Here is a 17,718-nt window from a genome sequence, read left to right as displayed (position 1 = left end):
AATTGTTCATTTGTTCTATGCTTTAATTTCAGAGTACATTGAGAGATTAAACTGCGTCAATTTCAATAAAAACTGGAAAAATGGAGGTGTTCTAAAACTTTTGACCGGTAGTGTATATATATATATATATATATATATATATATATATATATATATATATATATATATATATATATATATATACAGTATATATGTATATATACTTGAAAAACACAACTGCTTTGGTATATCTCCATTTATCTTACAACCATGTATTACTATTGCAAGTAACATTAATGCCATGTTGATTGCAAACACCAGACATCTTAATGTTTATTTAAACTGTTGGAGAATTTTGGTGCACACACATTTGATTTACTACACGTGTAGTAGCCTGCATGTAAGGATAATAAAGAAAATGGATCTGCTACAATTTTATATTCATAACCAATATATAATTTTATAAGTAAACAAGATCACAGCGTATAGTTTACAAATCCGCATTTTGTCTAACCGGTACCGTGGTAAGATCCATCCTGGCATCTGAAATACTTTTACAAGCAGAAAGCACTAAAGAGCCTCCCTGTTAGATTTTTGATGTTCATATCCCTCAAAATTGTATGCTTTCAGTGGCAGAGTTCAATGGAATGAACCACTAAATCTGTTTCAAAGTCCTGTTGAATGAAATGAATAGACATACTCACGATTATTTTGTTAAACCTGTTATCATGATAAGCAGGTCTTGATGAATTACACTTATTTTAAATGTCTTCTGCTGTCTAATCAACTATACGATATGATTTTTTTTTCTTTGCTTGGGTGGCCTTCGTTTAGAGAATTCAAAAGTGCAACCACAATTACCATGAAGCCTTGCGTATATCTAACATAGTTGATATCACAGAGTGCGCCTATGTTTACAAAGACTTGTGGCAGAAAGAATGGGAAGTTATGTTTCTAGATTCGTGATGTCATCATACTATCATCGCACTATTCTTTCTAGATTTTGGAAATGCGCGTTCCACGCTTGTAACTCCTAGAGGGGGTAGGCTAGTGGCACTTTCCTGCGTCAAAATGCGTCACACTCAAGGACAAATTGCAGAATCCTCATATCACTGCGACATAAATACACTTCTTTATCTACTGTAATCCCTTTACAAACGTGGTGCTAAAAATGCACATGACACTACATCAAAACAAATAACGCAAGAGACAATGAAACTCGATATTTAAACAGAAATGTCAATCGGGGACAGGGCACAAATCAGTGCTTCCGTATGACTGTCAAAAGTACATTCTCGTGAATTTAAAAACATGTATCTCTGAGTAATGTCAAATCAGGTTAATATGTTTATACTGGACATTTTGTATGCCTATGCATTATAAATACAGTATACAAGCTGATCCAGATCGTGGCTGATAAATCTGCTATCTATTTCATAAAAACCCATACAGACTAGTGATAATATCTCCGCTGCAATCTTCCTCCAAAGCAGGCTTGTACAGTATGATGTTGGCTTTTGTAATAGGTAGGGTTGTGTGCGTTCTGAAAGACAACAGTGATAAAATAGCCGCTTTATAAACCTTGGTATTATAGGTAGGCTATTGTATAAACACCGCGACTTCACAGAATAGGCATAATGTTACTTGTTACATCACATCTGATTGATCCATCTGCATAATCGTTTTCAGAATGCAGTGGCTACAGCACGAGAAATTCCAGGAAGAAATAACCCACACATCAGCAGAATGACTGGAGCGCGCCGTCTGCATGAAAATGATGTGCATGCTCGGAGGCCGTTCAGGGGTAACATTTTGACAGCTGAGAGACAAAATCACTGTCTTCTGTGGGCCAGAGACCATCTGAGGTGGCGGCAGAGAGAGTGGTGGAGTGTTTTATTCACAGATGAATGCTGTTTTGCTCTTGACAGACCTGACTGAAGACAACATGTGAGGAGACGTCATGGTGAGCGTTATGCTGACTTTTCCGTTGTTCAAGCCAACCAGTGGGGTGGTGGAAGTGTGATGATGTGAGCAGGGATCTCCTTTAACACAAGAACACCTTTGGTGCAAATTGAGAGCAACCTTACTGCTCAGTGATTTTACAGCAGGACAATGCAAGACCACACAGTGCTAGGATTACGATTGCACGACTTCAAGAAAACAATGTTGTGGTATTGACGTGGGCATCTTTTTCTCCTCACCCGAGTCCAATAGAACATCTGTGGGACCAAATCGCCAGTGCCATCCATAGGAGACAGTCGTGACCAGCTAATCTTCGAAAGCTGGCTACAGCTGCACAGGAAGAGTGGCAGAACATCCCACAGCAGTCTATCCAGAGGCTGATTAGGGGCCTGTTTCTATATGCACATACAAATGCGTATCTGGTAGATACAATATCGTAAGCTGCAACTATGAAAAAAGTTTCATTTCCATATATCAACACTCACACCACTCATTCGTAAAACCATTAGTAATTTATCACCAGCAAATCTGTCATCGTATAAATACGAAAGGCCAATCTCATAGTTTCTTGCATATATGGTTGCTAAACAAGTGGTGCCTCTGATGCATGCTGTATATCTACGACACAGAGCGAGAGAATTACAAAGACCTAGAACATCAGCACACACAAATTACAGTAACAGACAGGTGTGTAAATCTTTGACAAGCTATCTAATGAGGAAAAAATTTCAAAGTACCATTTAAAGAAGGAGGACATCCACGAACTTTTTACCTCGTTTGAGCCGCATGTAAGAACACAAATAAAGAGATATCATGCCCTGTCTACAGAAGTACAAGTGTTGGTTACATTACGTTTTCTTGCCAGCGGTTCCTTCCAGAATGTATTGGGCGATACGTTGGCACTGAGCAAGGCATCATTATCTTGTTCCATTGGTAATGTTACTACTGCTGTGAAAAATCTCGCTTCCAACTACATTACTTGACCCACTGTACAGGAAATACAGTCAATCAAGGAAGGTTTTCATTCCATCTGTGGTTTCCCCAATGTGATTGGAGCTGTGGATGGCACACATATTCAAATAAAAGTGTTGGAAAGGGTACCACTCTATGAATGCGCAGATTATATGCGACAGTGATCTCATTATAAGACATGTTGTTTCTAAATGGCTTGGCTGTATGCATGATGCATTTATATGGACGAACTGTGCTGCTAAAACCATTGGAGAGGAGGTTGGCTTCCACGCTGCATGGCTGTTGGGGGACAGCGGGTATCCCCTGTCCCCTTATCTCCTAACACCTGTACCAGACATCCACCTCTGACCCCCTCAGTGACAGACATGCCCAATATTGCGAGTAGACTGTCTTCTTCTGCTGTGAGTGTGTAATGTGCTTGTCGTAAAACCTTTCGTATTTCTACTCACGCATTCGGGATATAGAAACAGGCCCCATGTCTAGTCTATGCGTCAACGCTGTCAGGATTATGCTAATGCTCAGCGAGGTCATACCGGATATTAACTGTAATGTTTTCATTTTGAAAGCGTGTCGCGTTTCATACTGAAAACGTATCATGATTCCTTCTTTGATCTGTATTTTTGTTCAAAAAATATCTGTGATTTTGTGAAAATATACATGAACTTTGACCTATTAGACCATCACTTTCAATTCAAACACAAAATGTCTCGTTTTCAATCACTAGACAACACCCACAGTACAGAAATTTTCATTAATGATCAACAAAATGAGAATACGTTAAAAAAGATGTAAAGATGGTACATTCGTATCTCAGAGAAACTAAACAGAACGATAACGACAACACTGAAAAACACTTTAAAAAAATAAAAAATAAATAAAAATTAAAAAAATTAAAAAAAAAAAAAACGAACTTTAGGCCTACTGCTGAACCTTTAAATATTAGCATCACAAGGGTATCCATGTATTATAAAAAAATAATAATAATAGATGGGCCTCTTCAGTGAGTTACAGGAAAACAATTCCATCTTCGGTCTCGTAATTTATGACGTCACAGAAAGCCTGGATGAAATTATTTTCCTATAACTCACTGAAGCATATATATATATATATATATATATATATATATATATATATATATATATATATATATATATATATTGTTTCCGTTCAAACAAAATTAGCAATCGCAAATGTGAAGCACCCAGTTAAATCCCGCTTTTTTATTTTTATTGTGGCTCTTTGTATTTTTTGACTCTTGTAGAATGGACGGGTAAATTTTGGTTTACAAAGCCATTTTGTGTTAACTGCAATTTTATCTTTATGATTTGTCAACAATCAATATCAATGTTTATATACTTGGGTCCTGAATTTGAATTTGTCAGTCCCTATGTTACACACATAAACTGGTCAATAAAACGTTTTATAGTTACATTGTTCCCTGGTCCTGGAACCAACTAAAAAATAGCTTAAACTCAGCACCTTTGGTATGCTTGAAGTATTCCCAGCACATCATCGATAGTTAAAATAGTTATTTTTTAAAAACTATTTTGCATTGCTTTTGTGAACTTTCAGACAATGGCTTTGAGGGTGTATTACTTTTGATGTGTCTGTGGTGTTTGATGTTTATTTGATGTGTCTGTGGTGTTTGATGTTTATTTGCCTTCTTCTTGGACGAGTCTGACTTGTAAAACCGTTTTTCTTCTCAAATGACTTCCAGGTAAAATAAAGATAACAAAATTAATTAATAACAATATTCTGTTCACATATTTTATTAGAAATGTTGATACTACTAAAATGAGGAGAAATGTTGCATTATTCAGCACCAGGGACAGCTCCAGCGGTAACAATTCTATTGTTTTATGGTTAGAGGTCAGATTGATCCTTGACAACATTGCCATTAATTAGAGGGCAGGCAGTACTGTATCTCCAAGAGGACGTAACATTTTGATGTAACATTGATTTGGACATTGATGGCTAATTTCGTATCGTTTTTATTATATCTTAGGCATGTTAAGTGGCTGCAGCATTTAAACTAATGATATGAATCAATGAAAATCAGCTGTTGACAACAGGCAGATAATTTCTCATTAACGAAGATATAGTGACATGTGTGGGTTTGGTAAGACCCATGGTACATATTTCTAAGACCAAATCTGCGTGCTTGGTATTAGTTATGCCACTGTTTCCGATTAAATGATCTTGTGGAAATGATAAGCTGAGGTGACGCAGACTGTACACAAATGTTGAGAGGCTACTGATGATCACATTTCTTAATTATTACAATTGCGGTCTGGCATACATATTTTAATAGCCTCTTTTTTCTTTTTTTTCTTTTTTTTTTTTTTTACTAATTACAAATCACATTTCATCAGTATGGTGAGTTTTTTCAGTTTTCTAATTTATTTAACACATTTCCATTAAATCTGTGTATTGCCTTTTCTTTTGAAATATAGTAAGAAGATGTTTAGATGAAAAACATAAATCTGCACACAGCATGTAGTCTATATAATATCTGACGCGTGTGTGTTCTGTTTGTGCCTGTGTGTGTATACAGTCAATTCGTGTTTGTTTTTCAGAACTGCTTTGCAAAAGGCAAAAACGTGTTAGACACACACAAAACAAAAACATGTAAAGTGCCATTTGTGCACCTGTGCCTTCTCAAATAAAATGTCACTTCGAAGATTTCTGTCTTTTCTTCTTCCGCCAATAGTGTATCAATGCTCTACCGGAGGAATTAGGATCACTTTCCGATTATCATTAGTTGGTGTGGACCGAATACAGCTGAAACACAAGGCTCACTCTTGATTAATTGTTGCATACTGTCATACAATATTCAATAAAATATCCTTATTGATCTCCAATATATTCCAAAAGCATTAATTGTTTATAACATAGTGGTAACTTTATTAATAATTCATATACAGTAGCCTGTAAATAAGCTATACAACGTACTGGTGGTCTTGACGGATTTGTTCAATTAACATGAAAATATATCTGGTACATGTATACAACCTTTGGGGTTTACATGGTCCCAGTATACACCAGGCTTATTGTCTGACAGTACAGTTTAATCGGGAGAGTAGTCCAAATACCAGCCTTATTGTCTGACAGTATAGTTTAGACGGGAGGATAACCCAAATCCTTTGTCTTGGCTACATGGTTTGATAATAAAAACAAGCGTTTCGTACAAACAATGGTAATATCTGAATAGTAACAGTATAAAATGAACAACAATAAGCACGATGGATGGTGCGTTCTGGAAATAAAAAAGCGCCTCCTAAATCGTACCGATAAAATATTTGACTGAGAACACTGGAGTTCGGTCTTCTGCTTAGTTTCTGATGACGGGGTCGCACTGCAGCAGGGAAGTATCCGTTCATTTAAGTTAATCTTTTTTGCATAGGCCTACGTGTTATAAAAGACCGTTTTAGTGGTCTTTAAACCTGTTCCTCAATGGTTATGTTTTGTGTTTCAACCAGCAACACATCATTTAAACAGTATAGGAACTATACACCCACAGACTATAACAATTAAAAACAGAATCAAAAGAGAGCTTTTAAAACATACCCTGGACCGTTGGAGGTAACCTACATGAGGGCCAGGGTCGAAAATACAATTCCTAAACATTTACATTGGTATAGTGTTTATATCTCATCAACATTTTTACTGTGTATATCTTATCAACATTGTTAAAATTATAAAACAAACAAATGCGGACGAGATTTTTGGCAAAAGAACGATCTGGATGGCTCAGTTTTATATGCTGTTTGATTCGTTGATTTACATAAAATATCAGCCTGGCCCTTTTATCACGCAAAATAAAATAAAATAGATTTACATTAAGCTTGATTGGTTTGAGGTTTTGTTTTTAGTGCGAAACCACTACCTTAGGTTTACATTAGAAAGCCATGAAATACAGCAAAATCATGGTTTCCCTGAGTAGCATGCTACAGAAGCGTCATGGCGTTACCTTTTCATTGCAGTTGCTAACAATTTGGCTTTTAATCTTGATTGGATATTTTAACACTGGGGTGGATACATCACGGTTCTCTGTCCCAGCTTTCCTTAATTCCATTGTAACTTGTCGTTGAAGGGGTTGATGGGAAGAATACTGAGAAGCTGAAACTGATGTATTGAGAAGGGTGGCAAAATATATCCCCCAGACAGCAAAAATACTCATGGTCAATTCATCTAGACACTGTCATATATCAATCCGCCGTCATTTCAAATTTTGGAATTGGTGTCTGTATGCCTGCTTATGATAAATATTTAGCTTGTTAATTGTTGTTAATTTTTATATTAGACTAAATATATTTATTGTCAGTATTAAATTCGGTGAAAATGTCATACAGCTAAACTAAATGACAAAAGGTTAGCAAGCTTTTTATTATATATATATATATATATATATATATATATATATATATATATATATATATATATAATATATATATATATTATACATATATATAGTATTAACAAATCTAAATGAAAATAGTTGACTTTAAACACTTGACAGTAAATGGCAAATATAATGTATAGTATTTAAGCAGTTCTAGCAAATTAAATGATTACATACATCTTACCATTGTATGTGCAGTACTGACGTTCACCTGGAGAGTAAAATTGTTCCCACCCCTTCAACACCTTATTTCCTGTAATTAACCAATCAGCATTTTCCTCTGATGACTGGTATTTATTGTTGCCAGTAGTATGCTTTCTTAATGTCTGGTAATACTCCCTGTGTCAGGACTATCCCTTAATTCTCCCTCAAAGAGCACTTTCTTCCAAAGCTCAGTTAATGTGAGGTATCTGAGGTGAACAATATTATCCGCTTGTGATACCACAAAGTCATCAGACAACATCACTGGAAAGTTTCCATTAGACAGGTAAATTGGGATGTGAGAGGACTGGAATTATCATGCTTGGTTCTAATGGCTGTGAATGCCTGATTCCAAAGATGCCAGTAATGGATGGAGCAGTGTATTTTGGAAATGGTCGGAGCCCATGTAGAAAACGTTTGGATTCTTTGTTCTCTGAGTTGTATGAGCCTGCAGCCTTGTTCCACCTAAATAGAAAGCAGCAGGGACTCGTGGGGGTATAACTGAGTGATTTGTTCATATATTTAAAAAAGCTACATTTGCTGGCCTTTAGAGACAACATAGAACATAAGAGCATAAGAAATTCAAGATAATCCGTTAACACTCAGGAGAGGAAATGCAAGCAAACCCCCCCCCCCCCCCCCCCCCCAACCAGGTTAGTAGGGGAAATATAACCTCTGGCAGTCCATGGCTGGACGGGCCACCCTTCCTCTGAGTGGCTAGCTAGCCACTGCTTGCTGTGCACATTACAGTATGCAAATTACATATATATTTGTCATTCAGGTGGTGAAAAAACTACTATATATAGGAAATCCTCAAATGGACCTTCATTTATAGAATGTTGGGAATCAGACATTCTATAAGGTATCCTTTACTGTACTGTATATACTGTATTATATACAGTTTGCTGGTGTAAATTTCAACCTTTACTGTAAAATAATGGTGCAAACAGCTGCAATTTTTATAAAAGTAACCTGATAGTATTTTATAATTTGCATATAATTTTGCATATTCCAAGAACCGACAATGTCACAGTTTAAGTGATAACAATAATGGTAACACCTGCACAAATTGCATTCAATGTAAAGTTGTAGTGCGCAATAGTACATTTTATCAATAAAAAGGTACTAAATCTGGTTTATAAATAGCATTTGACCACAGTGTGCAGAGTGGAAAACCATCACAGCTCAAATGGGAAAGAAAATATCTATCTATCTATCTATCTATCTATCTATATATGTGTGTGTGTGTGTGTGTGTGTGTGTGTGTGTGTGTGTGTGTGTGTGTGTGTGTGTGTACACCTTGTAGCCTGATTGTGACAGGGTAGGGGCCCTGCACATTCAATATATGTGAAGGAGTGTATATAAGGAATTGTATATAAGGGATTAGAGACCAAGACTGAGACCACGAGAGTCTGACCTGGAGGAAGGTTTGCTGTGTATAACGCTCCAAGAAAAGGAAAAACAAAAACAAGTAAAAGAAAAAGTATTTGTTTTTTTAATTGGAATTATATAAGTGTTTGTTTAATTGTGTGAAGTGCAGTAAGATTTAGCGTGCTGCAATATTTAGACGCAGTTTACTTTTCTTAAGTTTTAGGCTTTTGTCTGAAATGTCCTGAAATAAATAATTTTTTTAATCAGATAAACCCTTTGTGCACAACCCTAAAACCATTTTTGTACACTGCAGTTATACCACATATACACAAACAATCCTCCAAATGTGTGTTCCATTATTTTAACTTAAATACACATTTTACACAACCTACTCAAAAAAGGAATGTTAGACCATAGTTATTGTATGGTGGACCTAAAAGCTCATACTTCACACAGTTGTTAATATTTTAATATTTTAACCTTTATAAAAAAAAAAATTCAAACACCAAATATAACACTTAAATGAGTTCTGTAAACAATATCCACCTGAATCAAGAGCGACATTTAGAAAGTCTTGATTGATAATATTGGCTATGTAACATAATAATAATAATAATAATAATAATAATAATAATAATAATAATAATAATAATAATAATAATAATAATAATAATAAATAAATAAATAAATCACACAAAGAACAAATAGATTTCTGATAACTTTATTTCTGTTCACACAAGCCAAGGCACTGTAAGGTACATTTGCAAGACACCAGTCCAGGACATGCAGTATATCATTGTTTTAAGGCACTTATTGTTAGAAATATTAATTCACAAATGCTCCAAGCTATATTATTTTATTTGTATTATTTGGTAGAAACTCCCTGACTCAGTCCTCATCGGTGTCGTCCCCAGCACCAGTAATGGTTATTGTCCTCTGTTGAGTGTCTTTAAGTACCTTATCCTCATCTGTTTTAACTGTTCTGAGGAAAGATGAAATCCAGCATTAAATACCTAAATTAAACATTTAAGACTGTATCCATTACAAACACACACACACACACACACACACACACACATTGCACGCATGCACACACACACACACACACATTATTTTAAAATATGTCTTACATTCTACTTCACATTGTGATATTTTGTTGTTGGTTTTAGTGCATATGAAGACAATTAAATCAGCTGCATTAGACTTATGATTAATTCTTAAACATTTGATCTGACATCTTTTGTAATGGCAGCTCATGAATAGTCGAAATGGATTGCTATAGATTTAATGGGAACTAAAAAAATGACTGCACATTTATAACGAAGTAAGATGTAATATCAACCACTACCCATTTATAATATATATATATATATATATATATATATATATATATATATATATATATATATATATGTATATTATAATATATATAGACCCTGATATTGATGTCATACAGCCATATGAAATGTATGTTTAGTAAATAGCTTGTATCATATGGAAATTAAGCTACATTGTGATTAACTATACGTTTTAATAATTCTTAGACACACACAAAAAAGTGTTCCAGAAATAAACACTAGTGTAAAGTATACAAATACTAAAATGTGTTCACAATCTACTTCAATAAAAATGTATTGACGTTAAATGCAAAAGGGGACCGTATTTGAATGGAATGTATATGCATTTGCGATCATCATTTTAAAGTGTTAATTTTAGCACAAAAAAAAGTCCAAATTTGGTCATACGAGTGGCCATCTTAAAAATCCAGCCCCCGTTTATGTTTTTTTACAGTATCATTTTATGCATTCATCCATTCCATGTTATAGAAAAAACAAACTATGCGACCAACTCCAAAGACTAGATCCTCTAAAAAGCAATGCATGTTTCTAAAGGAACTTCCTAAAAGATAATTTTATAAACGGATGTCATATAAATGACGCTTAATTTAACGCAATAGTAGGTTTTAGTTACATTTTTAAAAATGTTACTTTTACCTGATGAGTACAGTTTTTCTCTCAGTCATCTCCACCGCCTGTTCTTTGGAAATGCTCTCAATAGCACCGAGTTTCCCCTGTCCAAGGCCTTGTCCAACGCCGTGTCCCATTCTGCCAAGTCCAAAGCTTCCACTCATTATACGCATGCTTCTTGTCGTGGTGCTCAGCCTCGAATCTTCACCTTCAATAAGTTTCCTTTTGTGAAGCAAAAAAAGAGTAAATATGCCGCTCGTGTTCCTGATGTTGTGTTTACAGATTACCTTATAGCACCAACACAGGAAGCTATAGCCCTTTCCATTGCGCCAACTGGTTCTTAAGTATAATTGTTCTCGTGGATCATGTTATTTTCATCGAGCGGGTTCAAAAAAAAAGCCCGGCAATGGATTTAACTGTAAGACCCACCGCTGCCTACCCCTGAGTTCAGGCCGACTGTTCCGATTCAAAAGATATGCGCCATGTTCACTCACCATTTACCGTCCTGCTAAATGTGCACCATCAACTGATAGTGTTAAAGTACGAGCTACAAAAGAAAAAACTAATGTGAATGCAGGAGCTCTTACATAAACTTCCTGGGTTATTTATTTTAAGCGTTTTAACATTAGCGTTTTGTTTTGTTTTTAGAAATCCGACGGTATTATGCCTTGCATAGCCCATAGCAAATTGCTGTCTGTTAATTCAAAGTTAATTTTTTCAGGAGGTATATAAGGAAATAACGCTAACAGTAAATAAATAAATCAAATGTTGTACTTTTTATCATTTGAATAATTATGTTACGCATGTTTTGATTCCGTATTGTTTTACAAATAATAATAATAATAATAATAATAATAATAATAATAATAATAATAATAATAATAATAATAATAATAATAATAATAATTCATAAAGTGTCACCTGTATGTGGTAATCTCAATATCAAGAGCCATTTTAATATTCAGTAGATCCTGATATTCACGTAGGTGGAGAGCAATTTTCTCCTTAGTAGTTTTCAGGTCCAGCTGAAGCTGACGTATCTTTTCCTGAAATTAGATCAATGTACTTGTTATGCAGTGTCATTCATTTGTGATATCGTGGAACTATGCTTTTACATTTTAATCTGAAAACGTTAATATGTCAATGACACATTCTTCCTGTACAGTTGGCAGTATATTTGTTTCCATGTATGTATTTATTGTATAATCTGTTAGTGCACTATTCTCAGTTGTAAATAGCGCGTAAACCCCGTGAGAATATGGCCCTTAATGCGGTTACTGAAGCGGGATTGTAACGAATACCTCTAGGTCTTCAATCTCTTTCTTGTGTTTTTCTTGCGCTTCCTTGACTTGCATTTCCAGAGCAGCGTTTTTGTTTTTCAAGCTTTCCACTTCTCTCTCTTTGCCCTGAATCTGTAAAACATTTATTTTTATTAATAAAAGCAAAAATTATTTCATATATCAAACAGCTCCCTTTAAACCCATACAACAAACAATTCCATAACGGTGTGGTCTTTCTAGTGCACCTAAAACCGCGCGTACACTTCGCATGTATACGTAGCCGACATAGTTAACATCTGTGTTAATATTTTAATATTTTAACCTTTACAACAAAATGCTCAAATACCAAATATTATAACACTTAAATCAGTTCTGTAAACAATATCCACCTGAATCAAGATCAATATTTAGAATCTCTTGTTTGAATTGGATAGGCTATAGTAAATCTACTAAATTGCACAATAAACATATAATTAGTTAATCGAATGTATTGTTAAGTAATTTCCCATAACTGCGAAGACTGTGTTCATGCTTTGTTTTTTGTTTCTTTAGCTTTTTTTTCACCAATACTCATAATTAGAAAATTTCTTGTATTCTGTAAATCTAGAAAACTGCTAATTATGATACGTTTTAGAATAGTTCCTGGCAACGTAAAATTGAAACACAAATACAAATGTATTCCGAGAAATTAAACATTTTGACAGATTAGAATTTATAACGATATTTATGACTTACGTTTCTTTTACAGTCTGCAATTTCTTGTCTCAAGTCTCTGATTTTTTCTACGCGCTTAGTGGAAGTGCCGTTTAGATCATCAAACTTCGTTTTATACCAATCGTCCATTTCCTGCAAAACAATAATAATAATAATAATAATAATAATAATAATAATAATAATAATAATAATAATAATAATAAGTATATGTTTGTAAACAGAATTTTAAAGAAAGAAAGAAAGAAAGAAAGAAAGAAAGAAAGAAAGAAAGAAAGAAATTATTTTTTAAATATAATATAATTTTTGACAATTAACTTTAAAATAGACAGCCCCTTTTGGTTTAGGCTAATTATAAATAAATAAATAAATAAATAAACAATTTTAAATGATTGCCACCAGGATTTATATATATATATATATATATATATATATATATATATATATATATATATATATATTATGTAGTTGCTTTTTAAATATGCACATATCTATTAAAAACATGCTTTGCATACTTTACCTGTAGGTTTTTGGCCGCGATATCTTCATATTCAGATTGAATCTGTTTCAGAGTGGATGCCAGATCGGGGATGGAGAATGCCATATCAACTGAAGCAGCTGCGGTATATATCTGCTTCATTAGCTCTTCGATTTCCTTTTTAAAAAAACAAAACACAACAGTAAAGAAGTTGCCATCATTCAAATCATAATATGCGGAGTGTAAAAAGACGATTAGGTTAGGGTTATGACCTCTTTGTGCACCCTTTGAAGAAATTCGAGCTCCACTTCCAGATTTTCGAGTTGTTTTTCCAGAGCAATTCGTGCAGATGTGGCAGCATCGACATCCTAGGCGTGAAAAATACAAATGTTATAATTAATAATAATGCAATTTATTTATTACCAGATTTAATAAATAGCCCCACTTGACTAATGGCTTAATAAACTTATTGATTAATTACTTCATATTTATATATGTAGGCCTGTCTTTTTTTTATCATAGTGAGATACAATTCTAAAATTCTGCCCAGTCAACTTGAATATATTCTATGATAACATCAAATACAAACAATGTCTGGCTTCTTACAGGGCGTAAAGTTTCGATTTCCAGTTCAGCTTTCTTTCTGGCTTCGTGGGCCTCTTCATACTTGACTTTGATCATCTCTAACTGTCCAGCCATTGCTTCCTTAGCGGCCACAGCCATGTCCTGTAAGTTACAATACACATTTTTATCCATGAATGCAGAAAGATAAATTATAATATATTCTCTTCTGAACAGTAAAAACGCATAAAATCTTTTCATTTGTTAGTGTGCAAATTGCAGAAGTAGCATATTACCAAACAGCTGATTGGTGGTCGTGGTTATTATTCAGTGTCAGTTGCCCTTCCGTGTGTCACATTTATACAACAAAACAATCTGAGTTACACTAAAATTGGTCGGCCAGTCTTTACGTAACCCTTCACGTGAAGCTAGGTCTCGTGCTCCTTCAGTAAAAGCAAAAGTGACATATATTTTCAAGAAAAAAACTATTATAATTGCAACCTATCCGTTACAATAGGGACTTGAAATGTTAGTATGTGTTGGTTAAATAAATCAATTAAAAATGAATATATAACGGTTGGTAGATAGAAAGTCATATTGATACTGTAGTAGATGAATCGCTACAGGTTCAATAAACAGGCATTTTATGTACATTTATGTTAAAGGCAATTATACTAAGCCTATATGAAACTTAAGTCAAAACGTTTGTTTACTTAGCTTATAGTTTTACCTCAGATATAGAAAGTGTGTAAAATTATGCCACTGTAAACTTGATGTGCGCGCCTTTAATTAAGCAACATAAAACGACAGCTTACCCTCTGGATTTTCATTTGCTCAGCAATCTTCTTCAGCTCTCGGAGTTGTTCTTCATAGAGTAGCCTCAATCCTGATGGTTTCGTGTAGCGGTTATGGATAGCCTCGATCTCAGATTCCAGGATTTTGTTTTGTTGTTCCAATGTTCGAACCTAATAAACAGGGGTAATACCTCGTTTATAAAGTGATCATTTAGCCATGTTTAAACGCAGGTGAGTGAGCTACCCAGTATGTTTTTGTTGTTGTTGATAATGCCAGCCAGAAAGATATATTTCAATACACTCAGTCTGTTATACAGCTATACACACTCATGCGTGGCTAAATAATTTAGTCAACATGTTCCCCAAAAGGAGAACACATTTAAATCTAGCCAAATTGCTAAAAACAAAAACAAACAAACAAACAAAAAAGGTAGCTGAATTTTACCTTTGTGTGATATCTGAATGGCATGGCCGATACAAAATTAGCAAATAGCAAAAATAGCAAATTAACTTATGTCAGATTGTTTTATGTTTGATGTATGAACTCTACCAAAATAAACCATATAAGAATATTGTCTTTGGCTATATTGATTTTAAAGTATAGAAGTGAATAGCCTACATATTTTAGCCCGCACTGTAAAACAAAACGTTTGAAATGAATAGAGAAATACGTTTGATGATTAGACGGCTATGCAGTTGGAATACATGTTGATGCGGGCATCATTTAAAAAGACGTATTAAATGGGTGCCTTGCCTTCTCAATGTAGACGGCCAGTCTGTCGTTCAGAACGACCATCTCTTTCCTCTCGCTGGTCCTCGTGCTAAGGAATTCCTGGTTTGCGGCAGCAGCTGTTTCTAGATCCATAGCTGGCCCCATTCCAACACCCAGACAGATTGCCCCCATGCTGAAACGACCATTAATTAACATTTTCATTGCGCATATTTATCAGCGCATTCAGGGAGAAAACAACATGCCTAGATAATTTTTAAATAAGACCATCATGTAATGTGTTTGCAAGCTTAATTTGTCAATATCGATGAAGGCATTGCTGAACTAAATATTAAAAGAGGCTAATACATTGTGAATTGAAGTGCTCCATTATTTTACCTAATGCTCTATTACGCATGCCGTCGAAATTTAATTAGAGATTTAATAAATGACACAAGATTGACACCTTGTAATAATATTTGATTTATCACACAAGCGTGAAAGCATGTGTGACCGAGAGGGTGCAACATGAAAGCCTTTAGATGTGGTATTTAGAACACACGCAATTATAATCTGAGTTGTATCTCTTATGTCAAGCAGACGTGATGCTTTTGGTTTACTGATGACAACTGTAGACCGTAATACTTCTCTTTGATCTTCAGGAGTTACCGAATTGTCCTGAATTTTTATTGAGGTAGTCAACCCACTTTATAGTGTTCACTGAGATTGTTTACTGAGATTGTGTGCGGTCAGATATTAAAATACAGTAAGCCTACATTTGTTTTTTTTTGCATTTTTAAATAATGTAATATATAGCCTACTTCAGAAAGTGTAAGCCTGCAGTGGTTTAGGTTATATTAAGTGCTTTAGTCAAATTCACATATTAAAACGTACAGAATGTATATGAACTGTAAAACTGTTATGTATTGTCTAACAGTTATTATTATTATTATTATTATTATTATTATTATTATTATTATTATTATTATTATTATTATTTTAAAGGCTTAATGGGGGACTGTATAAACAATATAGCTAAAGAAGGCAGTATTGCAGTTCAATATCTAGCCTAAAGGTATTGAAGAAAGCACATGATACTTGAGTTTAAACCATATTTTTAAAAACAAAAATGACAGAAAATGTGTCTGTGTGTAGGTGAAAATTGTAGTTAACACCACCTTCTCTCATCCTTACCTGGGCTCCTAACCTAACTTATTTGACTATCTAAATGATAATGTAAAGTAGGCTACCCTTAAGACACACAGCAAGTTGTACTGTAATGTGCCTATAATATTTCTTTTCATTGTTAACATCCTGTCTGCTGTAGTGCACTGGGTTTGAAATCTGTCCTCTAAATCACTGCAGGACAAGCAGACATTTTGAAAAGAGCTTTAAAACTGACTTTAAAGTTATAAGTGTACAAAGTTGTCAGGATGTTGACAATGAAAAGAAAAATTACAGGTATGTTATTTAAACAGTTGTAGCAACATGTGGGGAAATTTAAAGCTATATTTTTTCTGAACCCTGCTACTTACTCTTTAAGTTCTTCTAATAAGTTGCACACCTGTGTAAACCAGTGGATAGTCAACCAGTTCTGGAAAGCCATGCCCTTATAGTTTTAACAGGTATAACTAAATGACCTGTTCAGGAGTTTAACTGGTTCAATTTCTTACTAAAAGACATGGTTGGAACAAAGACCCGGACTGGAATTGTTGCCTACTTCTTGTAAAGCCTACACCCTTCTGTTCCTATTCGTTTGCTTCTGTCTGAAGTTCCCTACCTGGAAATATGAGGTCTGCGGGTAGACGAGGTGGTTCTCCTCCCCACTGCTGCAGTGCGCATGGTGGCTGAGCTCCGAGTGTAGCTGGCCGAGCGGTGCCGGGCCTCCCTGGCCCGTGGTGGAGAGGGGCTGCATACTCTCACCTGGTACGAGGCAGAGCTGCTGCTGCTGTCCTCAAAATGGCGACGGTACGAAGAAATCCTTTCTGGGCTTCTGCTCATCTTGGTGGTTAGCTTTCCCTCCTTTCTTCTTATGAACTGCTTCTGCTTGAGTGGGCTGACACCTCAAAAACTGTACTGGAGAACGAAAGAAAAGGCAATCCTTTTTATACTTCCACTTGGGCCGTGATGCACTCATGAGGCAGCACTTCTGGAATGTCCTACCTAAGTACAAGAAGTCTGGCCTTCTCTCTGAATATCTGTCAAAGTCATGCTAAGAGTTTAATATCTTAAAAATAGAAGGATTAGCCAATTAGGCAGGGTGTTGATCTAATGCTTTTGGCAGTGGATGCAAGTTTAATTGCATGCAAAGCAGGGCCAGGAGCGAACTTA

General features: G+C 35.0%; 1 protein-coding gene across 2 annotated transcripts; it reads right to left on the bottom strand.

Annotated features, from left to right (window-relative positions):
* Positions 1-9,592: 9,592 nt before the first annotated feature.
* LOC117402381 (glial fibrillary acidic protein-like) lies at positions 9,593-17,474 on the bottom strand. 2 transcript variants are annotated; one of them, XM_034003461.3, is made up of 11 exons: positions 17,168-17,474; positions 15,433-15,583; positions 14,700-14,849; positions 13,930-14,049; positions 13,596-13,691; positions 13,366-13,500; positions 12,870-12,980; positions 12,156-12,266; positions 11,776-11,900; positions 10,882-11,076; positions 9,593-9,869 (listed from the first exon to the last, which is right to left on the bottom strand). In XM_034003461.3, the coding sequence occupies exons 1-11, from the start codon at positions 17,386-17,388 to the stop codon at positions 9,776-9,778; spliced, it is 1,509 nt and encodes a 502-aa protein (XP_033859352.2). In that variant the 5' UTR covers positions 17,389-17,474; the 3' UTR covers positions 9,593-9,775. The 2 variants fall into 2 exon arrangements, with proteins under 2 accessions (XP_033859352.2, XP_058880572.1); XM_059024589.1 differs by having other exon boundaries at positions 9,593-9,864.
* Positions 17,475-17,718: the final 244 nt, after the last annotated feature.

This window comes from Acipenser ruthenus, chromosome 5, assembly GCF_902713425.1.
Source record: "Acipenser ruthenus chromosome 5, fAciRut3.2 maternal haplotype, whole genome shotgun sequence".
Lineage (NCBI taxonomy): Eukaryota > Metazoa > Chordata > Actinopteri > Acipenseriformes > Acipenseridae > Acipenser > Acipenser ruthenus.
This window is presented reverse-complemented; position numbering and strand designations above follow the sequence as displayed.